Raw genomic sequence first — 27,776 nt, 5'->3', positions numbered from 1 at the left:
GGATCCGTGCAAAACGCAAGTGTGAAAGTAGCCTAATTAGTCACTTGTGAACCCAGCTTGAAAAGAAAAAAATGTATCCAAAAAAACATGTAGAATCCTGAATCAGTTTTTTTTTTCAGCACTTGAAAAACTGTGTGCGAACATCCGCTTAAGCCAAAATCCACTCCTGGTTTTGGCTTCAAAAAATTGCATGAAAAAAACGTGAAGGTGTGGCAGCAGCCTAGGGGTATGTTCACATAATGGCTTTCTGGAGTTTATTTGCAGTGAACCCCCGTGGGAGCTGGTGTAGAGGATGGGAGTGGTAGTGGCCCTGATGTAGTGTAGTTGTACTACTTGTGTCACAGTGTCCTACCTCCCTGGGGATGCAGAGAAAGGGTTGAATCTGAGAATACAATCCACACCAAAGATGCCTGCAGGTCTTCCCCATTGTTTTCACCAGGGAATCTGCATGTTGCTTTTTTTTCTGCTTGCGGATTTATAAACTGCTCTGCAGAAAAAAAAAGACGTGTCCTGTCTATTCATGACCTGGAATCCACATCCAGAATTTCCATAGAAAATGGACATGAATAAAAAAAACTATGTCAGACCCCTTAAAAAATGAGTGCAAAAAAAACCTGATGTGGAATCCACAGAAAATACTCGGGGACATTGATTAAAACTGGTGTAAAGGAAAACTGGCTTAGTTGCCCATAGCAACCGGTCGATTCCACCTCTCATTTTCCAAAGGAGCTCTGAAAAATGAAGGGTGAAATCTGATTGGTTGCTATGGGCAACTAAACCCGTTTTGATAAATCTCCCCCTCCCTGTGAACATAAACTAAAAGAGGCCAGGGGAGGGGAAGGCTAAATTCACACGGCAAAGTCCACCTCAGATGAATAGCTGAAAAGAGGTTGTTTTTGGTGGAGGTTTGGAGGAGGATTGGGATGTCTTCTCCCATGGCAGATTTTGTTGCAGGAATCCATGTGTTTGCCTCCAAAACAACACCATTCAAATGAATGAAACAGATTTTTAGCGGCAGACATTTCTGTAGCAAAATCCGCCGCATGTGAAGGCACCCTTAGAAGAGGAAGTAGTTGAGATGTCTCGTCTTCCCCATTGACTTCTATATAATCCACAATAAAATCTACTTCACTTCTCAAATGTCTTTCAAATCGGCTACTGAAAAACCCCTCTGCCATGAGGTACTCTGTGCACAGGGTGGAATTTTAACTTTAAAGTCAACGGGGAAGCTGGTGGCGAGTTTTGATTGTGAACTTAGCAGTTGAAAATTCCCATTTCCAACTGCTGATTCATTGACAGATTGGAGCCGTCTGAACATACCCTTGAGCTACCATCACTTGAGCCAAGTTAGGATGGGTTTCCACATTTGAGCTGTTGGTTAAGTAACCAGGAGTGGATTAGCATACAAGGAAAGACTATTTATACAAGTCCTTAGTGGCTGATCCCTTCCTGGTTTTGGCTTCAAACTCAGTATCAAAAGCCTGATTGTGGAAATCAGCTCTACACACTTTCACCATATGCGAGCAAGCTGAATTCAGGGTTTTATATTTGTGGAATAAGTAGGAAAAGAAGAGTATTATATACACAAACTCACACTTCTAGCTCCTTTTGGACATAATGCAGACTTCTCGAAAGGTTCCAACATCTAAACCTTTTAAACAAAGGAAAAGTTTAGGTGAGAAAAAAGTTAAATATTCATGTAGTACAAGATTTTCTGAATTGAATAGTTTTTAATTATAATTTATATTTTTCCCCAACTTTATCAGCAACAAGAAAGTCAGAAGTCATTGGTATAAAGGCCAAGTTTCCTACTAAAGTCCCGGTAATGTGTTTTTATTGAGAAATATTCTCTGGTAAAACTCATGGACTGATATTCTTTATATATCTATATCAACACACTTTAATTCCTTTCTTTTATTTCAGGTCATTGTAGAGAGATACAACAAAGAAAAATACCTACCTCTCCTTGATAAAACAAAGTTTCTTGTTCCTCAGGATCTTTCTATGTCCCAGTTTGTAAATATTATAAGGTATGTTAATTTGGTAAAACTATTAAGCTTCCTTCACACAAATTTTCTATAGCCATACAAACTGTTTTTTTTTTTTTCCTTCATACTGCATTTTTATGATATTGTTTGTGTTTACACATTTAAATGGTAAATTTCCATATAGTTTTTTTTTTTTTTTTTTTTTCCCTGTAGAGAAGGGAATGAAAAGGTGCTTGAAAAAAGCCCGTTCTTCAATATGCTGGCACAGATTTACTAATGTATCTGTACCAAAAATCTGTCTAAAGATGGCGTCTAGGGTTTCCACCTTTTTCAACATTCTTGACAAGGGTGTGGACTTTATCAGAAAGGGGAGGAGCCTAAAATGTATTTATGATCATATATGGTGACCCATGGAGGACTTGATTATTATATCTTCCCATCCCCTCTCTACCCCTTTACCTCTAGGACCAGGAGAGCCACAGACGCTGAGCCTCTATTGGTTTCATATTACCCATACCATTCTTATTATTGTTTATTTCTCTTACTGTTCTATAACAGTTCTGTTACTTTAATACTTTGTTACTTCATAATTGGCTTTATCCATTATTATTACTGGATGTTTATATATTTTGTAATTCTTTGTACTATTTTGCCAATAAATACCTTTTGAAACATAAAAGTAAGCCAACCAGTAGTTGGTATAGTGTCTATCCCTGCACCAGATTGATCATCCATCCTGAGCCCCTGTGATAAACCTGGTGCAGGTCTAAACAGCCTATCTAAGCTTACACCAATTTTAGGGCTCATTCACATAACTGTTGTTTGGGTCTGCATCCGAGACGCATTTTTTTTCAGCTTGGATGCGGGCCCATTCTCTTCAATGGGGCTGCAAAAAATGCCTGACCGCACTCCATGTGCTGTCTGATCCATTGCTCCGTTTCGTGGCCCCGCAAAAAAAAGGAAAAAATAAAAAATACATATCCTATTCTAGGATTTTCGATCATATGCTGCCCATTTTGGGCCGGCATCCAAGCTTTGCTGATCCGCAATTTGTGGACTGCAAAACATGGTGCGGTCGTCTGCATGAACCCTTAAGATAAGTAACTCTGGGCCGCAGTGTTTTTTTTTTTTTCTTTAGTTTTTTTTTTTAACCCCTTCATGACTGCCATACGGCTATATACGTCCTATCTGCACATACCCCGTGCAGCTAGCTTGTGTATATTCTCATGGCAGCTCTTTAATCCTAGCGCTGCAAAACGCTTGGATTAAAGCTTCTGTCCCTGCACTGCTGCTGTCACGGACAACATACAGTCCAGTAATGCTGGCAAGGGACCAATCAGAGTGCTCCCTTGTCGGAGATCGACCTGATTGGTTAGTCTGTGCAGACTAACCAATCGGATCACGGCAGTGTAAAAGTGCCTGTTTCAGGCTTCGATCTGCACTCTGCAGGTAGTGTATGCTCTGTGCCCCCTGATCTGTGGGCCCCATCTGTGACCCTTGCATTAATCCTGTCCATCGATTTTAATTATTATTATTATTATTATTATTATTTATTTATTTATTTTTTATTCCCCCCCCCCCCCCCCAACTCCCCTGCCTCCAACCTATTCGCCTGCCACACGCTCTTGCACACTTCTGACTCGGCAGTGCCCCATCCGTGCCTCCTCCATGCTGGCCATAACCCCTCCTTTCCGGCCCTGTTCCCATTTGTGCCCCCTGCCCCTGATGCTGTCCCCCTGCTATATTTTATGGTGGCGGTTCCGTTCCTGAGCCACCGCCAGCAGCAGCGAGTGTCAGCTGTATGCTGACACTCTGCTGTAACCCTTTAAATGCAGCAGCATCCATGGGATTAATAGGAGGGGGCTCCCTCTCTCAACCATCGGGGATGGAGCGCTGGGCGGCAGCGGCTGATGGTTGCAAAGATGTCCTGTGTTGCCATCTACCAGGAAACCTGATGGTACTATACTTTGCAATGCAAGAGTATTGCAAAGTATAGTACAACAATCAGCCCCACTGGATCTTCAAGATCCAAGTGAGACTTGATAAAAAAAAAAAAAGTGAAAATAATAAAAGTAAAAGCAAAAAACTAAACACATTGGGTATCACCGCGTCCTTAACGACCGACTCTATAAATATATCACATGATCCACCCTGTCCGATAAACACCATAAAAAAAATATAAAAATTGTCAGCCATTTTTGTCACCTTAGATCATAAAAAGTGCAGCACCAAGCGATCAAAAAGGCGTATGTCGAACAAAATGGTACCAATAAAACAGTCACCTCATCCCGCAAAAAAATGAGCCCCTACATAAGAAAATTGAACAAAAAATAAAAAAAACTATAGCTCTTAGAACATGACGACACTGAAACATATTTTTTTCTTTCAAATATGCTATTATTGTGTTAAAAGTGAAATAAATAAATGTATACATATAAGGTCACATGACCTAGCCCTTCAGGTAAATACAGTAAAAAATAAAAACAATGCCAAAATAATTTTGTCACCTTACATCACAAAAATTGCAGCACCAAGCAATCAAAAAGGCGTATGCCCCCCCCCCCCCCCCCCCAAATAGTACCAATAAAACCGTCATCTCATCCTGCAAAAAATGAGATCCTACTTAAGACAATCGGTCAGAAAAAAAAAAAGCTATAGCTCTGACTCTGGAGACACTAGAACATCATTTTTTGGTTTTCAAATATGCTATTATTGTGTAAAACTTAAATACATAAGAAAAAGTATACATATTAGGTATGGCCACGTCCGTAACGATCTGTTGTATAAAAAAGTCACATGACCTTTTTACGGTGAATGCCGTAAAAATAAATAAAAACTGTTTCAAAGCAACCAATTTTTTTGGTCACCTTGTTTCCATAAAGTGTAATAATGAATGATCAAAAAATCCTATGTACCCAAAAATGGTACCAATAAAAATGTCAACTCTTTCTGCAAAAAACGTGCCTCTGCACAAGACGATCAGCAGGAAAATAAAAAAATATGGCATTCAGAAAATGGAGACACAAAAACATTTTTTTTTCAAAAATGCTATATTATGTGAAACTGAAACAAACAAGGAAAGTAGACATATTTGATATCATCGCATCCATAACAACCTGCCAGGGGCGTAACGATCGCGGTCGCAGGGAGTGCGACTGCGACCGGGCCCGGCGGGGGGAGGGGCCCGCTGTACTAACATGTAATGAAGCGCTGTGACGGGGCCCAGCATGAAGTACAGTGACAATGCCGGGCCCCCATCAGGGCGCTCCATTACATGTTTACATAGGCGTGCGCACGGGGTGTGCCTGGGCACACCCTAATAGGTTCGTCACCTCCGTGCTCACTGCCCTAGTCCCCTGTCTGTTATGCTGGCTGCCGCCGCCCACCGCACATAAATTAATCTACAATACCTGGCTGTGAGCTGCCGGCGGGCGGCGGCTAGTATTCACATAGGGGGGCGGAGTCCTGGACCCAGCTGACGCAGAGAGGGAGCAGTACGGGTCATGCTGTGCGGCGCAGGAGGAGTTGACGTCACGTCACGCTGCATCTGTGTGCCTGAGCCTCGCGCGCCTGCTAGCTGGTGAGGTGAGGGCATATAAAAAATAAGTATGTTCCATTGTACCCCCCTGTCCCACAGTGCTATGCCTTCTCTATTGTCCCCTGTATTACCCTGATACCCCTCAGTTATATAATATATCTGAGTGGTATCAGGGTAAATTATACAGGGGGCAATATAACTAGGGTTATCAGGGTAACATGAGGGGTAATATAACTGAGGAGGGCTAGGCTACTATCAGGCATTATACAGGGGTAATATAACTTATCTTACCCCTCACCCCTGTATTATGTCTTGATAGCCCTCCTCAGTTATATTACCACTGTATAATGTACCCTGATAGCTACCCCTCAGTTATATTACCCCAGTATAATGTACCATGATACCCCTCAGTTATATAATATAACTGAGGGGTATCAGGTTAAATTATACATTATTATACAGGGGGAATATAACTAAGGGCTATCAGGGGACATTATACAGGGGGTAATATAACTGAGGGGTATCAGGGTAAATAATACAGGGGGTAATATAACTAAGGGGTATCAGGGGATATTATTATACACGGGTAATATAACTGAGGAGGGCTATCAGGGGACATTATACCTGTGTATAATCTCCTTGATAGCCCTCCTCAGTTATATTACCCCTGTATAATGTACCCTGATAACCCTTAGTTATATTACCCCCTGTATTATTTACCCTGATACCCCTCAGTTATATTACCACCTGTATAATGTCCCCTGATAGCCCTTCTCAGTCATATATCATCAACAGGTCCTCCATAACAGTGTGTCATCCACAGATCCCCCATAACAGTGTGTCATCCACAGATCCCCCATAACAGTGTGCCATCCACAGATCCCCCATAACAGTGTGCCATCCACAGATCCCCCATAACAGTGTGCCATCCACAGATCCCCCATAACAGTGTGCCATCCACAGATCCCCCATAACAGTGTGCCATCCACAGATCCCCCATAACAGTGCGTCATCCACAGATCCCCCCATAACAGTGCGTCATCCACAGATCCCCCATAACAGTGCGTCATCCACAGATCCCCCCATAACAGTGCGTCATCCACAGATCCCCCCATAACAGTGCGTCATCCACAGATCCCCCCATAACAGTGCGTCATCCACAGATCCTCCCATAACAGTGCGTCATCCACAGATCCTCCCATAACAGTGCGTCATCCACAGATCCTCCCATAACAGTGCGTCATCCACAGATCCTCCCATAACAGTGCGTCATCCACAGATCCTCCCATAACAGTGCGTCATCCACAGATCCCCCCATAACAGTGCGTCATCCACAGATCCCCCCATAACAGTGCGTCATCCACAGATCCCCCCATAACAGTGCGTCATCCACAGATCCCCCCATAACAGTGCGTCATCCTCAGATCCCCCCATAACAGTGCGTCATCCACAGATCCCCCATAACAGCGTCATCCACAGATCCTCCCATAACAGTGCGTCATCCACAGATCCTCCCATAACAGTGCGTCATCCACAGATCCTCCCATAACAGTGCGTCATCCACAGATCCTCCCATAACAGTGCGTCATCCACAGATCCTCCCATAACAGTGCGTCATCCACAGATCCTCCCATAACAGTGCGTCATCCACAGATCCCCCCATAACAGTGCGTCATCCACAGATCCCCCCATAACAGTGCGTCATCCACAGATCCCCCCCATAACAGTGCGTCATCCACAGATCCCCCCCCATAACAGTGCGTCATCCACAGATCCCCCCCATAACAGTGCGTCATCCACAGATCCCCCCCATAACAGTGCGTCATCCACAGATCCCCCCATAACAGTGCACCTGCGCACTGAGGAGAGACTGAAAGGAGGGGAAGATCCGCGGAAGGAAGCAGAGGACGGCGCAGCAGACGACTGAATAGCTTTTTTTGTAAGTAAATTATTTTATTATAGTGCTGAAACTGCTTTAAACTATAAAGAAAAGTTTTGGAGAGTGTTTCTCTCTTTCTCAGGTCTGAAGCAATACCGAGGAAGAAAGGAAAACTCTTGAAAGCTTGTCTTTTAAGTATTAGGTTGGTACAATAAAAAGGTATCTCTGCGTACAGCAATACTCGTATTTTGTAATCTTATTTATATATACTTATTTTGTTTTTTTCAGTGGTATGATTAAGTGGTGAAAATTATTAGTGCCCCCCCCCCCAGTTTTGACTGTGCCCCCTATATATTGTTCCTAGAGTCGCCACTGCGCAGAGGCGAGTCACAGCAACGCTAGGCTGAGGCCTGGCCTGTGTGTGTATGTATATAATATATATATATATATACGGGCGTGTGTGTTTGTACTTTATGGTGCACACCCTAATGCAATAGGCTGCGCACGCCTATGCATGTTTAATATGAAGCAAGGTGGGGGAGGTTTGCGCAGAGGGGGGGAGGAGGAAGAGGGGGGGACGCGCGCACTCACTCACTCACATACAGTCCGCCCGGCATTTCTTGTCACTGCCAGGCTGTATCCAGATCATCAGTGAAGCAGGCGCTGCTGGCTGTGGGAGGAGCTCTGAAGGCCCGGGAAACTGCCTTCAGCACAGCCAGCAGTGCCATGTGAGTGTGGCAGCGCAACACCAGGGAAGAGGGTAAGTATGTGTTTTTTTATTTTCTTTTCCTAACACTGCAGACTGGGGGCAAAGGGGAAGGGGGTTGATGGGCACAACTAGAGTGAGGGGGCACAAAAGTGGGCATCTCTACTGAGGGGGCACCTAATATGTCATAACTACTGTGAGGGGGGCACATATAAAGGCATAACTATGAGGGGGCACATATATCAACTACTGTGAGGGGGGCACATAATCTAGCATAACCACTGTGAGGGGCACATATGTGGGCATATTTAATGTGAGGGGCACATAATCTGGCATAACCACTGTAGGGGGGCACATATCTGGTCATAACTACTGTGAGGGGCACATAATCTGGCATAACTACTGTGAGGGGTAACATATCTGGCCATATCCACTGTGAGGGGCACATATCTGGGCATAACCACTGTGAGCGGGCACATATCTGGGCAAACCCCTGTGAGCGGGCACATATCTGGGCATATCCACTGTGAGGGGGAACTTATCTGGGCATAACTACTTTGAGGGGGCACATATCTGGCATAAATACCATGAGGGGGCACATATTTGGCATAACTACTGTGAGGGGGCACATATTTGGCATAACTACTGTGAGGGACACATATCTGGGCATAACTACTGTGACAGGAACAAAGGTAGGCATAACTGCTGTGAGGGGCCACAAGAAGGACATAACTTTTGTGAAGGGACCACAAGGTGGGCTTAATTACTGTGAAAGGCCACAAGGTGGGCATTAGTACTGTGAGGGGCCACAATGTAGACATTAGTACTGTGTGGTTGCACTTAGGGGAAATGTCCTAAATTACCCTGCTATACATTGGCATAGCTCAGTCTACCAGGCCAGCACAGCGCCCCCTGCTGGTAGTTTCATAGGGGCAGTCACCATCCCTTCCTTATGTGATTATTCTTTTTTTCTCTATCACCACAGGAACCTTGTTCTGGATCCAGCGGACATCACGCCGACGCCAGAGACACCCTGGATGAGGTAGGACCAGATTTTATTAGGACTGGGTGAGTGTAGCCATGCATTGGGCTTAGGGCTCTTTAACACGAGCGGATCCCGTGTGGCTAAACTGCTGTGTGAAAGAAAGCCAAGCCCCGCTCCGGACAGCAGAGACACGGAGCAGTAACATGACTGATAATGCTCTTTGCCTCTCTGTGATCGTTTTGCTACAAAATCACGGTGACAACTTTATCTCATTGTGATTTTGTAGTAAAAAGGTCACAGAGAGGCACGGAGCTGTCTCTGCTGTCCGGAATGGGGCTTGGCTCTCATTCACGCAGCGGACTAGCCGCACGGGAAAGAGCCCTTAGTAAGAAATTCTGCCGCTTCTTTGTATAAATGGGGGGGGGGGGGGCCCCGATCCAAAGTTTGCACTGGGGCCCATAACACTCTAGTTACGCCACTGCAACCTGCTGTATAAAAATAGCACATGATCTACCCTGTCAGATGAATTTTGTAAAAAAAAAAAAAAGTGTGCCAAAACTGCCCTTTTTTGGTTACCTTGCCTCACAAAAAACGCAATATAGAGCAATTAAAAATCATATGTACCCCAAAATAGTACCAATAAGACTGGCACGTTATCCCCTAGTTTCCAAAATGGGGTCATTTTTAGAGAGTTTCTACTGTAGGGGTGCCTCAGGGGGGCTTCAAATAGGAAATGGCACCTAAAAAAACAGTCCAGCAAAATCTGCCTTCCAAAAACCATATGGCGCTCCTTTTCTTCTGTGCCCTGTGCCCTTCCATCAGTTTATGCCCACATGTGGGGTGTTTATGTAAACCACAGAATCAGGGTAATAAATATTAAGTTTTGTTTGGCTGTTAACTCTCGATGTGTTTAAAAAATGGATCAAAATGGAAAATCTGCCAAAAAAGTGAAATTTAGAAATGTTATCTCCATTTTTCTTTAATTCTACAATGGGGTCATTTATGGGGTGTTTCTATTACGTAGACCTCACAAACTGACCTCAGACCTTAACTGGTCCTTTTTAAAAGTGGGTTTTGGAAGTTTTTGTAAAAAATTTTAAGAATTGCTTCTAAAATTCTAAGCCTTCTAATGTCCCTCAAAAATAAAATGACATTTACAAAATGATGCCAATATGAAGTAGACATATGGGGAATGTTGGGTAATAAATATTAATGTGCCATCCATAGATCCCCCTCCCCCATTAGTGTGCCATCCATAGATCCCCCTCCCCCATTAGTGTGCCATCCATAGATCCCCCTCCCCCATAAGTGTGCCATCCATAGATCCCCCTCCCCCATAAGTGTGCCATCCATAGACCCCCCCCCATAAGTGTGCCATCCATAGATCCCCCCCCCATAAGTGTGCCATCCATAGATCCCCCCCCCATAAGTGTGCCATCCATAGATCCCCCCCATAAGTGTGCCATCCATAGATCCCCCCCCCATAAGTGTGCCATCCATAGATCCCCCCCCCCATAAGTGTGCCATCCATAGATCCCCCCCATAAGTGTGCCATCCATAGATCCCCCCCCATAAGTGTGCCATCCATAGATCCCCCCCCCATAAGTGTGCCATCCATAGATCCCCCCCCATAAGTGTGCCATCCATAGATCCCCCCCCCATAAGTGTGCCATCCATAGATCCCCCCCCCATAAGTGTGCCATCCATAGATCCCCCCCCCATAAGTGTGCCATCCATAGATCCCCCCCCCATAAGTGTGCCATCCATAGATCCCCCCCCCATAAGTGTGCCATCCATAGATCCCCCCCCCATAAGTGTGCCATCCATAGATCCCCCCCCATAAGTGTGCCATCCATAGATCCCCCCCCCATAAGTGTGCCATCCATAGATCCCCCCCCCCATAAGTGTGCCATCCATAGATCCCCCCCTGTGGCGAAACCAACCTCGCCACAGTGTTTTGGAGGGGGCTGTTTACCAGCCTCCTGCCCTGGGATTATGGCCCCATAAGTAATTGGGTCTTAAGGCACTTGGGACGGAGCCCTCTGTCCCTGGATTGCATCCTCTGCCTTACTTGCTTGGATGAAGCACATGGTGAGAACAATAGATAGCGGCCATTTTACCTCACAGACACTGTTCTGACTTTCCACACGGTGCTATCTTGCCTGTATTTGGTGCACAGAGACATCATTCAGTAGTTTGAAACTACCAAACAGGGGACACATTTATTAGTGACTATTTTCTGTATAACTTGCATATTTTCAGTGTAACTGTATCTTCCAAACTACTGAACGGATGTGGGTGAATTTTGGACATGTGGTTCACCCAGATCCCCCGGTTCCGAGGATATATTGGTTATGGGGTTATTGCATGTTTTGGGGTTCCTGTGATATGTTTTATAAAATTGTATGTTATGTGAGGGCACCCAGATAGCTAATATTATTGTATTTTGTGTATTCTGAGTGCCATTCACCTAATGATATGCACTCAGACTTGAGCTATCTGGGGATATGTTAAATGTCTGTGTTTGCTGTGGGGGTGTGCCATTGTGTGTTTGGGTGGTGATTCCTGTCCTGTTGTCTCCATATGTGTATTGGTGATCTCCCCTTTGTCCTGAGACATAATAGGATTGTCTTCGGTCGTCTCCGGGACAGAGGGGAGGAAACCATGATGCATTGTGGGGATATGTTGTATCTGCAACAAACTGTAATAAAAACCAGGCTGGGTGTGCCAGCACTTCAGATCACTGCTGACCCTCAAGACGGAGCCTTGTCTCGTTATTGGGGGGATTCCCTGTATGCTGTTAGAGACTGATTGCCAGGAGTGTAAGCTGATTGGATCCTTTTCCTGTTCGTCTGCTGGCGGCTATTTGCGAGGTTCCAGTTTGGAGTGCTATTTTGTATCCAGTTCGGGAGGTTGGTGTTCTGCAGTAGCTGTGCCTGTCTCTCGGAAAGGGGCATATCGCCTAAACGGATTTTAACCCCTTGTCTGCTGAAACGGTCCGTTACACCCCCCATAAGTGTGCCATCCATAGATCCCCCCCATAAGTGTGCCATCCATAGATCCCCCCCATAAGTGTGCCATCCATAGATCCCCCCCATAAGTGTGCCATCCATAGATCCCCCCCATAAGTGTGCCATCCATAGATCCCCCCCATAAGTGTGCCATCCATAGATCCCCCCCCATAAGTGTGCCATCCATAGATCCCCCCCCATAAGTGTGCCATCCATGGATCCCCCCCATAAGTGTGCCATCCATGGATCCCCCCCATAAGTGTGCCATCCATGGATCCCCCCCCATAAGTGTGCCATCCATGGATCCCCCCCCATAAGTGTGCCATCCATGGATCCCCCCCCCATAAGTGTGCCATCCATGGATCCCCCCCCATAAGTGTGCCATCCATGGATCCCCCCCCATAAGTGTGCCATCCATGGATCCCCCCCCATAAGTGTGCCATCCATGGATCCCCCCCCCATAAGTGTGCCATCCATGGATCCCCCCCCCATAAGTGTGCCATCCATGGATCCCCCCCATAAGTGTGCCATCCATAGATCCCCCCCATAAGTGTGCCATCCATAGATCCCCCCCATAAGTGTGCCATCCATAGATCCCCCCATAAGTGTGCCATCCATAGATCCCCCCCATAAGTGTGCCATCCATAGATCCCCCCCATAAGTGTGCCATCCATAGATCCCCCCCATAAGTGTGCCATCCATAGATCCCCCCCCATAAGTGTGCCATCCATGGATCCCCCCCCCATAAGTGTGCCATCCATGGATCCCCCCCCCATAAGTGTGCCATCCATGGATCCCCCCCCCATAAGTGTGCCATCCATGGATCCCCCCCCCCATAAGTGTGCCATCCATGGATCCCCCCCCCATAAGTGTGCCATCCATGGATCCCCCCCCCATAAGTGTGCCATCCATGGATCCCCCCCCCCATAAGTGTGCCAACCATGGATCCCCCCCCCATAAGTGTGCCATCCATGGATCCCCCCCCATAAGTGTGCCATCCATGGATCCCCCCCCATAAGTGTGCCATCCATGGATCCCCCCCCATAAGTGTGCCATCCATGGATCCCCCCCCCATAAGTGTGCCATCCATGGATCCCCCCCCCATAAGTGTGCCATCCATGGATCCCCCCCCCATAAGTGTGCCATCCATGGATCCCCCCCCCATAAGTGTGCCATCCATGGATCCCCCCCCCATAAGTGTGCCATCCATGGATCCCCCCCCATAAGTGTGCCATCCATGGATCCCCCCCCATAAGTGTGCCATCCATGGATCCCCCCCCATAAGTGTGCCATCCATGGATCCCCCCCCATAAGTGTGCCATCCATGGATCCCCCCCCCCATAAGTGTGCCATCCATGGATCCCCCCCCCCATAAGTGTGCCATCCATGGATCCCCCCCCCCATAAGTGTGCCATCCATGGATCCCCCCCCCCATAAGTGTGCCATCCATGGATCCCCCCCCCCATAAGTGTGCCATCCATGGATCCCCCCCCCCCATAAGTGTGCCATCCATGGATCCCCCCCCCCATAAGTGTGCCATCCATGGATCCCCCCCCCATAAGTGTGCCATCCATGGATCCCCCCCCCATAAGTGTGCCATCCATGGATCCCCCCCCCCATAAGTGTGCCATCCATGGATCCCCCCCCCATAAGTGTGCCATCCATGGATCCCCCCCCCCATAAGTGTGCCATCCATGGATCCCCCCCCCCCATAAGTGTGCCATCCATGGATCCCCCCCCCCCATAAGTGTGCCATCCATGGATCCCCCCCCCCCATAAGTGTGCCATCCATGGATCCCCCCCCCCCATAAGTGTGCCATCCATGGATCCCCCCCCCCATAAGTGTGCCATCCATGGATCCCCCCCCCCCATAAGTGTGCCATCCATGGATCCCCCCCCCCATAAGTGTGCCATCCATGGATCCCCCCCCCCATAAGTGTGCCATCCATAGATCCCCCCCCCCATAAGTGTGCCATCCATAGATCCCCCCCCCCATAAGTGTGCCATCCATAGATCCCCCCCCCCCATAAGTGTGCCATCCATAGATCGATCCCCCCCCCATAAGTGTGCCATCCACAGATCCCCCCCCCCCCCAACAGCGTGTCATCGCAGAATTATCTCCATTCACTGCTATGGAATTGCCAGTGATCAACTATTATCCTAACACTATTAGCATAATGGAGGATGACCATGCATGCACATTGTGCTTTCACTTCAGGGGTCCGGATAGGACACACCCTTTTTTATTCTGCTTATAAATTGCACCATGAAAAAAAAGTGCCCTGGCCATTCTTCATGCAGGTTCCATGTCCAGAATTCCATTTGAAAATGGGCATTAATGAAAATCCACAGCAAAACAGCATCAAAAAGTGTTATAAAATGCATCAGAAAAAAACACATCCCAAAAAACTGATGCAGATTCTGCATTAGGTTATTTTAAGCACAGAAAATACTCTGTGTGAACATACCCAAAGAGCCTGCTGGATCCGCAGCTTACAGTGGAAAGGATAAAGAGAGAGAATGTGGCATTCTACAATCAACGGCTGTGGTTGCAACCTCTGTCCGTGCCTACAAAGTGCTGTCAGCAGTGGCGTACCGCCCATAGAGGCAGACCACGCCACTGCTATGGGGCCCGCGGCACTGGGGGGCCCGTAGCGCAGATAAGGCCCCGCCCACTGATGACCAGCAGCCGGCTATGCGGCTGCTTTTCTCCCCAGGGCCCCCCCCCCATGTTTAGCTGAATCGCCTCCCAGAGGCGCGGCTAAGTCCTAGACACCCGCCCCCCTCCTCAGCGCTGCGCTCTGAAACACCCGATCCTCCTCTCGTCGGCGTCCCAAATCCCGCGCAGGCGCAGTGCCGGCGATTGCCTGCGCCTGCGCTCTGATAATACGGCTGAGGGCAACAGCTTCAACATCGTCACTGGGCATGCGCCGAGCCCAGTGACGATGTTGAAGCTGTTGCCCTCAGCCGTATTATCAGAGCGCAGGCGCAGGCAATCGCCGGCACTGCGCCTGCGCGGGATTTGGGACGCCGACGAGAGGAGGATCGGGTGTTTCAGAGCGCAGCGCTGAGGAGGGGGGCGGGTGTCTAGGTCTTAGCCGCGCCTCTGGGAGGCGATTCAGCTAAATGATGGAGGCGTTAGAGTTTTCATATTTAGGCGGGCACGGCACTAATCAGAGGGGCACCGTGGAGAAAGAAAACCGCCCCTCTGGGCTCCAGTCCGGCTTACAGCAAGAATCGATTTTTAGAAGAAAGGACAAGACTGACATGGAAAAGAAGAACACAGATGGAAAAAAGGTACTTTATTAAACATGGATCCATGAGTACCTTTTTTCCATCTGTCTTGTTCCTTTGATTGTGAGTCTTGTCATTTCTTCAAAAAATCGATTCTTATGATATGTAAATGACGCTGTAAGGAGCCCAGAGGGGCGTTATTCTTTCTCCACGGTGCCCAGGAACGCCCCTCTGAAGTGCCGTGCCCGGCTAAATTTGAAAACTAATAACGCCTCCAAGTTCATCTAAATCGCCTCCCAAATCCGATCCTCCTCTCGCTGGCATCCCAAATCCCGCGCAGGCGCAGTGCCGGCGATTGCCTGCGCTATGATAAGATGACTGACGGCACTGCGCCTGCGCGGGATTTGGGATGCCGGCGAGAGGAGGATCGGGGTGTTTGCCGCAGAGCGGCACTTAGCCGTGCCTCTGGGAGGCGATTTAGATGAACTTGGAGGCGTTATTAGTTTTCAAACTTAGCCGGGCACGGCACTTCAGAGGGGCGTTCCTGGGCACCGTGGAGAAAGAATAACGCCCCTCTGGGCTCCTTACAGCTTCATTTACATATCATAAGAATCGATTTTTTGAAGAAATGACAAGACTCACAATCAAAATAACAAGACAGATGGAAAGCAGGTACTCTGTTAAACATGGATTCATGAAAAAAAAATTGGGGGTAAATTGCTAGTGACAGATTCCCTTTAAGGCTACTTTCACACTTGCGTTCAGAGCGGATCCGTCTGGTGTCTGCACAGACGGATCCGCACCTATAATGCAAACGCTTAGATCCGTTCAGAACGGATCCGTTTGCATTAACATGAACAAAAAAAAAAAAAAACATTTTTTTTTTTGTTCGTGATAGTGCAAACGGATCCGTTTTGACTTTACATTGAAAGTCAATGGGGGACGGATCCGTTTGAAAATTGAGCCATATTGTGTCAACTTCAAACGGATCCGTCCCCATTGACTTACATTGTAAGTCTGGACGGATCCGTTTGCCTCCGCACGGCCAGGCTGCAAGCAGCGTTCAAGTGTCCGCCTGCTGAGCGGAGGACAGACGGAGCCATACTGATGCATTCTGAGCGGATCCGCATCCACTCAGAATGCATTAGGGCTGGACGGATCCGTTCGGTGCCGCTTGTGAGAGCCTTCAAACAGAACTCACAAGCGGAGACCCGAACGCAAGTGTGAAAGTAGCCTAACATGGCACCCCAAATAAGGAGACCTGCAGGCTGCAGCAGATATCCCATGTGACAGGTCACCCCCAGGAAACCCCTAACAGTTTCTGTAGGTCATGTATAAATTTATTTAATGGGGGTGTGGCATGGGAGGAGCAAAGTCAGGAAGTGGGAGGGGCCATGGTGGGTAGTGGGCGGGGTTAAGGGGCCCAATTCAGATTTTTGCTATGGGGCCCAGTGATTCCTATGTACGCCTCTGGCTGTCAGACTTCTGGTCCAATATTTTAGGATTTGGGGCCCCACTTTCAATTTTGCCCAAGGCCACCCTTTGTTTAAAACCGGCCCTGGCTGTAACATAGCCAGTTGTGTGTAATACTGCCTGTGTATTTAATCCCATCTTGTACGACACTGTCTGGTGTGGTGTGTCTCTAAGCCTATCATGGGCAATACTGTTCACTGTGCCTGTGTCTCGAAGTCTGTCATCTGCCCTGCACGTGACTGTGTCCATTTTGTTCAGGAGTTGTGGGGGTGAGAAAAAAAAATTGGCATGTAAAGAACGCCATATATCAAAGACAAGCATAAAAAAATCAGTTTTGATATTTTATCAATCGCAGCGGCTTCCAGTACTTCGCTAGCCTCCCATTTGTAAGACAGGCTTGCTTTTTTTCTTGGGTAGTCTCAGGGAATACCCCCTAAATTTAGTAGTCCAAATGTCAAATAAGGGGTATTCTTCTGAAGAGGCCTACAGGCTTCTGACCCAGTCGGATGAGAAATGGGAACCCTCATCTGACGAATGCAGCGGGTCAGAATATAAACGTGTAGAAAGCTGTGGCAGTCTGACCCAAAGTTCGGACGAGGAGGTTGGGGTCCCTGATACCACCAGGCGTACCCGGCCCCATGTTGCTACACCACTGGTTGCGCAGGATCCGCTTTAAGGGCAGCAGAGTGGGGCTGGCGCTGTCGGATTACGCAGTGAGGCATACACCAGCAGCGCAGCCCACCCTGGAACTAGTACCAGCACTGCCGTACAACATGGGGAAGTGGCGAGCACCAGAAGGGCAGTTGAAGCTGGTAGGGTGGCACGTGCAGTAGTTACCCCGTCGCAGCCACAGCACAGACAGGCCCGTAGAGTCCCTGAGGTGCTGGAAAATCCTGATTGGCAGTCCCCAACTTGAGCCGCACTATTAGTTCCCCCTTTCATCGCCCAGTCTGGAGTTCGGGTTGAGACGGCTCAGATCGGTTCGGCACTGGGATTTTTTGAGCTGTTTTGACTGCGGAGCTCTTGGACATAGTCGTGGCAGAAACAAATTGGTATGCCACTCAATTTATAGCCGCCAACCCGGGAAGCTATTATGCCCAGCCTTTCCGGTGGAAACCCATCCAAGTTTCCGAATTAAAAAATTTTCAGGGCCTTCTCCTCAACATGGGTCTAGCCAAATAGCATGAATTGCTGTCATATTGGTCCACGAACCCAATTCATCACATGCCTATGTTCTCTGCTGCCATGTCCAGGGCACGATTTGAGGCCATCCTGCGTTTCCTGCACTTTGGCGACAACACCACCTCCCGTCCCAGAGGCCACCCAGCTTTTGACCGGCTCCACAAAATTCGGCCCCTCATAGACCACTTCAACAACAAATTTGCAGATTTGTATACCCCTGAGCAAAACATCTGCATAGACGAGTCCCTTATACATTTTACCGGGCGCCTTGGCTTCAAACAATACATCCCAAGCAAGCGCGCCCGGTATGGGGTCAAATTGTATAAGCTCTGTGAAAGGGTATACCCACAAATTTTGGATCTGAGGGAAAAGATCAGACCCTGGAGCCGGTCGGTTGCCCTGACTACCTGGGGAGCAGTGGGAAGACAGTCTGGGACTTGGTGTCACCCTTATTGCCAAGGGGTACCATCTTTATGTGGACAATTTCTATACAAGTGTGCCCCTCTTCAGGCATTTGTTCCTAGAACAGATTGGCTGCTGTGGCACCACGCGACCTAGTCGCCGGGGCTTCTCACAATGGCTCGTTACCACCCGTCTTGCAAGGGGGGAGAGGGCTGCCTTGTGTAAAAAAGAACTGCATGCGGTGAAATGGAGAGACAAGCGTGACATTTACATGCTCTCCTCCATTCACGCAGACACGACAATACAAATAGAACGAGCAACCAGTGTCATTGAAATGCCCCTCTGTGTCCACGACTATAATTCGCTCATTGGAGGGGTGGACTTCAATGACCAGATGTTGGCTCCTTATTTAGTTTCCCGACACACCAGACGCTGGTATAAGAAGGTGTCTGTATATTTGATTCAATTGGCTGTATATAATAGTTTTGTTCTCTAAAGTAAGGCTGGGAGAACAGGATCCTTCCTCAAATTTCAGAAAGAGATCATAGAGAACCTCCTGTATCCAGAAGGTTCCGGGGCCCCAACCACCAGTGTAGTGAGCCGTCTACACGAGCGACATTTACCCAATGTTGTTGCTGGTACCTCAACCCAACTGTCACCCCGAAAAAGATGTTGTCTGTAGCGGGAGTGGAATAAGGCGTGACACCCGCTATTTCTGTCCTGACTGCCCTGACCACCCTGCCTTATGCTTAGGGGAGTGTTTCCGGAAGTACCACACACAGGTACACTTAGCATAGGGATTGCATCTCACAGGACAGGTACACAGGGCTATTAGGGCCCTTTCACTCACAGCTGCAGCAAACCTCTCCTTTCACCTGAGACAAAGTGCATAATGTACTTCGCCACATCTTTGGGCGATTTGCGCTTTGCACAGGTAAAAAATGTTCAAATGTTATTATAAAGTTAATACATTTATTGTTTTTTTTCTTTTTTGTTGTTTTTTTTACCTTCCAGGTGGACCAACCGATCAACGAGCTGCAGCACTGAAGTGCATTCTGACAGAAGCATTGCGCTGCTGTCAGATTACACAAAAGTTGGTGTATGCGGCGCTGCAAGACGAGATTTCTCCTCTGTAGTAAAAGATAAGTTTGCCGATTCATATGAGCTGAGGGGGCGGCGGTGTTCATATGCTTTGGCAAACACTTTGTATATAAAAAATATAAAAAATCCCGGCAATGATTTATTCATCCACATCGATTGATGTGAATGGAGAAATCGGGTTTACCAGGGCATACGAGCTAAGTGGGTATGGATGTTGGGCGGAGTTCCTATGTCCTGGCAGACGCGTTTCCCCTCCTTTTTTTTTGCAGAGATTTTTTCATCCACATTGATCGATGCGAATGAAGAAATCTTTTATTTTTTTTTTCAGCCCAGAGGCTGAACGGAAAAAAAAATCTCATTACCCGTATGCTCAATATAAGGAGACTAGCAGAAACTCCTAATGCTGGCCATACATGTAATGATTGCAGAGACCCTCAAATGCCAGGGCAGTACAAACACCCAACAAATGACCCCATTTTGGAAAGAAGACACCCCAAGGTATTTGCTGATGGGCATATTGAGTCCATGAAAGATTGAAATTTTTGTCCCAAGTTAGCGGAAAGGGAGACTTTTTGAGAAAAAATAAATAAAATCTATTTCCACTGACTTGTGCCCAATTTTTTTTTTTCTATGAACTAGCCATGCCCCTCGTTGAATACCTTGGGGTGTCTTCTTTCCAAAATGGGGTCACATGTGGGGTATTTATATTGCCCTGGCATTTTAGGGGCCCTAAAGCGTGAGAAGAAGTCTGGGATCCAAATGTCTAAAAATGCCCTCCTAAGGGCTCTTTCACACCTGCGTTATTGTCTTCCGGCATAGAGTTCCGTCGTCGGGGCTCTATGCCGGAAGAATCCTGATCAGGATTATCCCCATGCATTCTGAATGGAGTGAAATCAGTTCAAGATGCATCAGGATGTCTTCAGTTCCGGATCCGGATCCGGAATGAATGCCCATTGAAAGGCATTGATCCGGATCCGGCCTTAAGCTAAATGTCGTTTCGGTGCATTGCAGGATACGACGTTTAGCTTTTTCTGAATGGTTACCATGGCTACCGGGACGCTAAAGTCCAGGCAGCCATGGTAAAGTGTAGCGGGGAGCGGGGGAGCAGCATACTTACCATCCGTGCGGCTCCCGGGGCGCTCCAGAGTGACGTTAGGGCGCCCCAGGCGCATGGATGACGTGATCGCATGGCACGTCATCCATGCGCATAGGGCGCTCTGACATCATTCTGGAGCGCCCCGGGAGCCGCACGGATGGTAAGTATACTGCTCCCCCGCTCCCCGCTCCTACTATGGCAACCAGGACTTTAATAGCGTCCTGGGTGCCATAGTAACACTGAAAGCATGTTGAAGACGGATCCGTCTTCAAATGCTTTCAGTACACTTGCGTTTTTCCGGATCCGGCTTGTAATTCCGGCAAGTGGAGTACACGCCGGATCCGAACAACGCAAGTGTGAAAGAGGCCTAAAAGGAATTTGGGCCCCTTTGCGCATCTAGGCTGCAAAAAAGTGTCACACATGTGGTATCGCCGTACTCAGGAGAAGTTGGGCAATGTGTTTTGGGGTGTCATTTTACATATACCCATGCTGGGTGAGAGAAATATCTTGGTCAAATGCAAACTTTGTTTAAAAAAAAAAATTGGAAAAGTTGTCTTTTGCCGAGATATTTCTCTCACCCAGCATGGGTATATGTAAAAAGACACCCCAAAACACATTGCCCTACTTCTTCTGAGTACGGCGATACCACATGTGACACTTTTTTGCAGCCTAGGTGGTCAAAGTGGCCCACATTCCAAAGAGCACCTTTCGGATTTCACAGGGCATTTTTTACACATTTTGATTTCAAACTACTTCTCACGCATTAGGGCCCCTTAAATGCCAGGGCAGTATAACTACCCAACAAGTGACCCCATTTTGGAAAGAAGACACCCCAAGGTATTTCGTGATGGGCATAGTGAGTTCATGGAAGTTTTTATTTTTTGTCACAAGTTAGTGGAATATGAGACTTTGTAAGGAAAAAAAAAAGGAAAAAAAAATAATTTTCCGCTAACTTGTGACAAAAAATAAAAAGTTCTATGAACTCACTATGCCCATCAGCGAATACCTTAGGGTGTCTACTTTCCGAAATGGGGTCATTTGTGGGGGTTTTCTACTGTCTGGGCATTGTAGAACCTCAGGAAACATGACAGGTGCTCAGAAAGTCAGAGCTGCTTCAAAAAGCGGAAATTCACATTTTTGTACCATAGTTTGTAAACGCTATAACTTTTATCCAAACCATTTTTTTTTTACCCAAACATTTTTTTTTATCAAAGACATGTAGAACAATAAATTTAGAGAAAACTGTATATATAGATGTCGTTTTTTTATTTTTTTATTTTACAACTGAAAGTGAAAAAGTAAAAATGTCAGCAGCAATGAAATACCACCAAATGAAAGCTCTTAGTGAGAAGAAAAGGAGGTAAAATTCATTTGGGTGGTAAGTTGCATGACCGAGCAATAAACGATGAAAGTAGTGTAGTGCAGAATTGTAAAAAGTGGTCTGGTCATTAAAGGTGTTTAAGCTAGGGGAGCTGAGGTGGTTAAGGTTACATTGGTGGTGCTCGAGAGAAAGAAACAGAGTCTCTGGTGCCCTAAGTATAAGGAGCCTTATCCCTTGTAATTGACTTTCCATCCAAAACGCAAACAGAGGCATTACTTCAAAATTTATCCTCCATCAATCTATACTGGCCTGGTATGCACAGTATATCATGACTCCTTTGTAGGCAGAGGGAAATTTCCACTTGCTTCCATTGTCCATGCTGTCTGATTACATGAGAATGATCTAATCTTGGATGTAGGAGTGTTGTTTCTCCTGTCAGAATACCAATTGAAGTTACCCTATACCCACAATATCTAGGGGAGAATTTGTATATGGAATGAAAGTACAGGCATAACGCCTCTCAAAGTCATCATCAATCATCCAATTTTGCATTTTTCCCACTATTTAGAATGAGGAGCTCTCGTAAGACAGGAGTGGCCTGCGATATTAATCCAAACGGCCACTGCCTATCATATAGGGACTGAATTGCCAATTTTATGTTCATGGATAGTTCCGCCTGCCCTTGTGCACAAGCCAGAGCCCAGGACACATTCCTACCCCTTGTTTGCATGCTTTCGACGAATCCCCTGAATTGTTGAGTGAAATTTGTTGCAATACCAATGTCTGTGTTTGTGAGACATGGCTGTAGATATTGTTAATTACATAGTTGATCTCCCTTTGTGTGTCAAAGCCCTTCTACAGCTGCTAGCTTGGTTCTTAAAACGCTAATATCAGCTTCATTGATGACACCCATCCCAGTTCCTATACCACCCAATATGGTGCTAAATGTATCCCCTCTCCCTCAGCTATTCTTTGAATTCATAAAATTAGGATGGCTTCTTCTTAAAGTCCTCTTACTTGGTGTCAGTCTCTGATAGAGGGAATGGACCTAATTAAGGGTATAACCTGCACGTATTGGGTAAACCTATTGGTTTTTATCAACCAATGGGAAATATTGACACGCCATGTAATAAATACATACTGAATGTTACTAGCTATGGTTTGAGCGGAGTCTTCTTTAACCTGGAATGGTTGTCCTTTTTGCAGCTGTGGTTGTTGGATGCTACATTATCATGGTTTCTGCATGGCTTCACATAATCTGGAGTGGTATCAATAATATGCACCTCCCCAATCTCTATCTTTGCTGTCCCACAAGTCCAATGACTAACCATCTCTCTATATGATGTAGGTGTACATTATTGTGCCAATATATGCCGCACACAAACAAGTACTCCCCTTCTTATTAGCCATCACTGACTGTTCCATAACTTATACCTATTTTCTCACCTTTGTCAGGTAAATCAGACTCCTCCACCATCTAGTAGCCTGAAGAATTTGAATATATCGTGGTCACCATAAATGGCAGCAATGAGTCCGGTAGTATATTCTGTGCACCATGGGTGAATGCTAAATTTCCAGCACTTGAGCCATGGTTAATCCTACCAAAAGAAAAGGTGACCCTGTATTCAAATCTATTTCCCAACTCCTGATAGTATCTTCCGGTCATTCTATTCCCTTCAGGTATGAGCCGTACTCTCCTATTCCTAGCTCCCTGTATTTTCTCCCTTTGAGTCATGTTCATGATTGTTACATTTATGGATGACTGTTCAGGATAATCCTCTAGAAAAGTTTCTGTATCTCCCACCCCTGAATATTCCATGTCGCTTGATGTTATGCAATGAGTGATGCCAATAACCAACAAAATTGTTGGAATCCTCACATCCAGAATCCGGGAATTTCGTCTTGATGCTTCATTTAGGATCCTGGAATACAAGAACAATAGCGGCTTCAAATTCTTATCGGTTAAATCTTTTCTCATTGATCTGCATGAATCCACTTCTCTATATCCCTCCTTTTTCATGCATTTGTTACCCTTATTCTCCATTCGCTTAACTTTTACCACCTCACTCTGCATCATCGTCGCCACAAATGGACCCATCCAATTAGCATCCCATGAGGACTTGGTTACGAAATTCTTTATCATTATCCAATCCCCTATTTTAAACTTTATTGGTGGTTTGCCAGGTTCTTCCTTGGCCTTAGGCACTGCAAACTGTAAATATTTGTGACCCTGGTCCTGTAGCGGAGTTAGGCCTCTTTCACACGGGCGTCATGTTTTTTGGCCAGATGCGTTCAGGATGCGTTCAGTGAAAAGCTTGCGATTTTTCATGCGAGTGCTGTAATTTTACTATGCGATTGCGTCGCGTTTCACGTGCGTGTCACATGCGGTTTCCACGCGCGTGAAAAAAACCTGATCCATCCACTAGATTCACCTGTAACTGCAAAGACAATATAAATTTCCCCAGCATGCAGTGTTTTGTTGGACAGCTCCATTTTTTTCTTTTGTGGAGTGTTTTTTGTGTGGTTGACGTGTGTCTTTGTTATTGGATTATCCTTTGCAGGATGTCCACTTTCACCCTGTCATCAACTGACCATGTATTTTTGCACTGGCTGGTGTCCCGTTATTTTGGAGAGCAGCCAGAAATGATTGAGGAGGAGCCGCGGAGGAAGCGTATGTGGGTGCATCCTATACTTTGGCAGCGGGCCAGCAAAGGTCTCTTTGTTGGCTTGTACGCTGAGCTCCGTGCGCACCCTCCAAAGTTCTTCAATTATTGCCGACCAATCCAATACATTAATGTGTGTTTACAGATTGTGCTAAAAAAAATTCAAAATGTATGGATCTTTTGTGGCTAATGATGTTTTCCACAAATCTTAAATCTATATCGTATTGTGTGTGTTTCTGCAAAATAAACACAAAAGTTAACTTATAAACTTGAAAAATAATATAATATATTCTAATATACTCAGGCTTTTCAAAAAAATAAACAGTAAACGAATATAAATTATAAATTTACATAACGTCTTGATGGCGACGAGGCTCCCTGATAATGAGGGGCAGAAATTTGTTGCTGTGAAGGAGGCCCTGAGTAGTGACTAGGCCCAGGTTGACTGGACGATGGGCCCTGATAAGGAGGTCCAGTAAATTGTTGCTGGGAAGGGGGTCCAGAGTAGTGACTAGGCCCAGGTTGACTGGACGTTGGGCCCTGATAAGGAGGTCCAGTAAATTGTTGCTGGGAAGGGGGTCCAGAGTATTGGCTTGGGCCAGGTTGACTGGACGATGGGCCCTGCTGACTATAACTGGGTTCCCCCTGATACTGTGGCACATATGGTGCAATTGGTGGCCCATAGGGATCCCTTTGGGGAGGAAATTGTTAGGGGCCCTGTGAGGGCTGACTACCTGGGGGGTGGTGGGGGCTAAATATGTTCCCATGACAGCGCAGGCTTTCGAGGGCATCATACATTTCGGTCGGCTCTTGTGGGCGATTAGCTACCTCCAGAACTATTTCTATTGCAGTTCTGGTTCGCATTAGTCGTTCAGGAGGTAGCTGACGCATAAAATGGGCCACACTACGGGCAAACATGTCATGATGATCCTCCTGCCGTGCTCTAGATAAATAATCTAGAACTTGTAAATTTATGTTAGATTCGGCAGAAGGCATTGCCCGTCGTCTGGCCCTGCTGGGTAGAGCCAGAGGGGAGGTGGGGGACTCACCACCAGATGCTGCAGGAGGTCTTGATGGTGCTGTGCTTGGTCCAGCTCCACTTTCAGGCTGGGCTGATGTGGTGTCCTCCTCACATGCACCTGATTGGTGTGGGCCCGACTCATCACCTTCCTCCTCTAGGTTGTCCTCCGTTCTAAAAACATTAGAAAATTAAAAAACATATGTTGAAATTTCAATACTTTATTTACATTATAAGTACAGATGTAGCAGGAATAACACACACACTCTTTAACTTGAATGTATATATTAATCATGTTATCTTTAAGCAAAATGCTGCGAAAAGCTATTGCATAATGCATTTATTAGCATTTAGTTAGCATCACATGTCACATAAAGCATGTGTGTTTACCCTGCTACATCTGTAACCTATATGTCCATACCATAAATACAACTCAAATGACCATTTCAGTATGACTAAAATGGACTTACGGACGCAGCTCCATAACATCACGCAGGAACATCAGCTGCTCCCGGAAAAGATGGGGCCCTTTCTTGGGGGGACCAGCCCCGCTCCGCCCATGATGTTTCATTTCTTTGCGGAACTGGTCCCTGCAGCTTCAACTGGTAATACAAAGACATGAAAGGAACAGGTATCAATAGCTACATCTATTCATAAAAAATAGTAAATTAACGCCTATATACTAGGAACACTAACGTATAACTGTGCCTATATACTAGGAACACTAACGTATAACTGCGCCTATATACTAGGAACACTAACGTATAACTGCGCCTATATACTAGGAACACTAACGTATAACTACGCCTATATACTAGGAACACTAACGTATAACTACGCCTATATACTAGGAACACTAACGTATAACTACGCCTATATACTAGGAACACTAACGTATAACTACGCCTATATACTAGGAACACTAACGTATAACTGCGCCTATATACTAGGAACACTAACGTATAACTGCGCCTATATACTAGGAACACTAACGTATAACTGCGCCTATATACTAGGAACACTAACGTATAACTGCGCCTATATACTAGGAACACTAACGTATAACTGCGCCTATATACTAGGAACACTAACGTATAACTACGCCTATATACTAGGAACACTAACGTATAACTACGCCTATATACTAGGAACACTAACGTATAACTACGCCTATATACTAGGAACACTAACGTATAACTACGCCTATATACTAGGAACACTAACGTATAACTACGCCTATATACTAGGAACACTAACGTATAACTACGCCTATATACTAGGAACACTAACGTATAACTACGCCTATATACTAGGAACACTAACGTATAACTACGCCTATATACTAGGAACACTAACGTATAACTACGCCTATATACTAGGGAGTACTGAAAGGCTCAAACATGTATACATTGTGTACTTACTTAAATTCCTTCTACTTGGGCCTTGTGTCTTCTCCCAGATTGGGGCAAAAAGATCCTGGGTAATCTCCGTCCAGGCGGCATCCTTTTTATAACGGTCCTGGTACTCCCCAGACCGAAGATCCCAGATGCAGGGCCTCTCCTGCACCAGGACAATAAGCTTTTCTAAGTCAAGGACGTGTGGTGTTTTTGGCATTTTTGGGCTCCGCAAGGGCTGAAAAGTTTATGCAGCCAACTTTCTCCCTCTTCAGACACCAAACTGATGCAGATAGACGCAGGCAGATGCTGAGAAACGCCTACTTCCTGTCTTTAAATTCCCATGAGTGTTGCTTAGTTACAAGCATGAAAAATGCAACGCATGGTATCCGTATCCGGATGCATTGCATTTTTCACGCAGCCCCATTCACTTCTATGGGGCCTGCGTCGTGTAAAATTCGCACAATATAGAGCATGCTGCGATTTTTCACTCAACGCACAAGTGATGCGTGAAAATCACCGCTCATGTGCACAGCCCCATAGAAATGAATGGGTCCGGATTCAGTGCGGGTGCCACGCGTTCACTTCACGCTTCGCACCCGCGCGGAATACTCGCCCGTGTGAAAGGGGCCTTAGGAGTTTTTCCTTCTCGGCACTTTCTTGCATTGGCTGTGGATCTGTAGGGTGACATAGATTCATACCTCTGCCAGTCATTAACTGATATGGGGTAATTGAGGTGCCTTTTGCATCTGTTGCCCGTATTGCCATCAGAATTGTGGGTAAGT

At 46.4% G+C, this 27,776-nt stretch overlaps 1 protein-coding gene across 1 annotated transcript in view; it reads left to right on the top strand.

Annotated features, from left to right (window-relative positions):
* Nucleotides 1-1,617: 1,617 nt before the first annotated feature.
* MAP1LC3C (microtubule associated protein 1 light chain 3 gamma) overlaps nucleotides 1,618-27,776 on the top strand; it is a 38,244-nt gene continuing 12,085 nt past the window's right edge. The window contains exons 1-3 of the mRNA XM_044291235.1: nucleotides 1,618-1,675; nucleotides 1,767-1,822; nucleotides 1,924-2,030. Coding sequence (XP_044147170.1) covers nucleotides 1,618-1,675; nucleotides 1,767-1,822; nucleotides 1,924-2,030 — 221 coding nt within the window. The remainder of the gene's footprint in view (nucleotides 1,676-1,766; nucleotides 1,823-1,923; nucleotides 2,031-27,776) is intronic.

The sequence above is a fragment of the Bufo gargarizans genome, chromosome 4 (assembly GCF_014858855.1).
Source record: "Bufo gargarizans isolate SCDJY-AF-19 chromosome 4, ASM1485885v1, whole genome shotgun sequence".
Classification (NCBI taxonomy): domain Eukaryota; kingdom Metazoa; phylum Chordata; class Amphibia; order Anura; family Bufonidae; genus Bufo; species Bufo gargarizans.
Note: the sequence above shows the minus strand (reverse complement) of the source record. Positions and strands in the feature narration are given on the sequence as shown.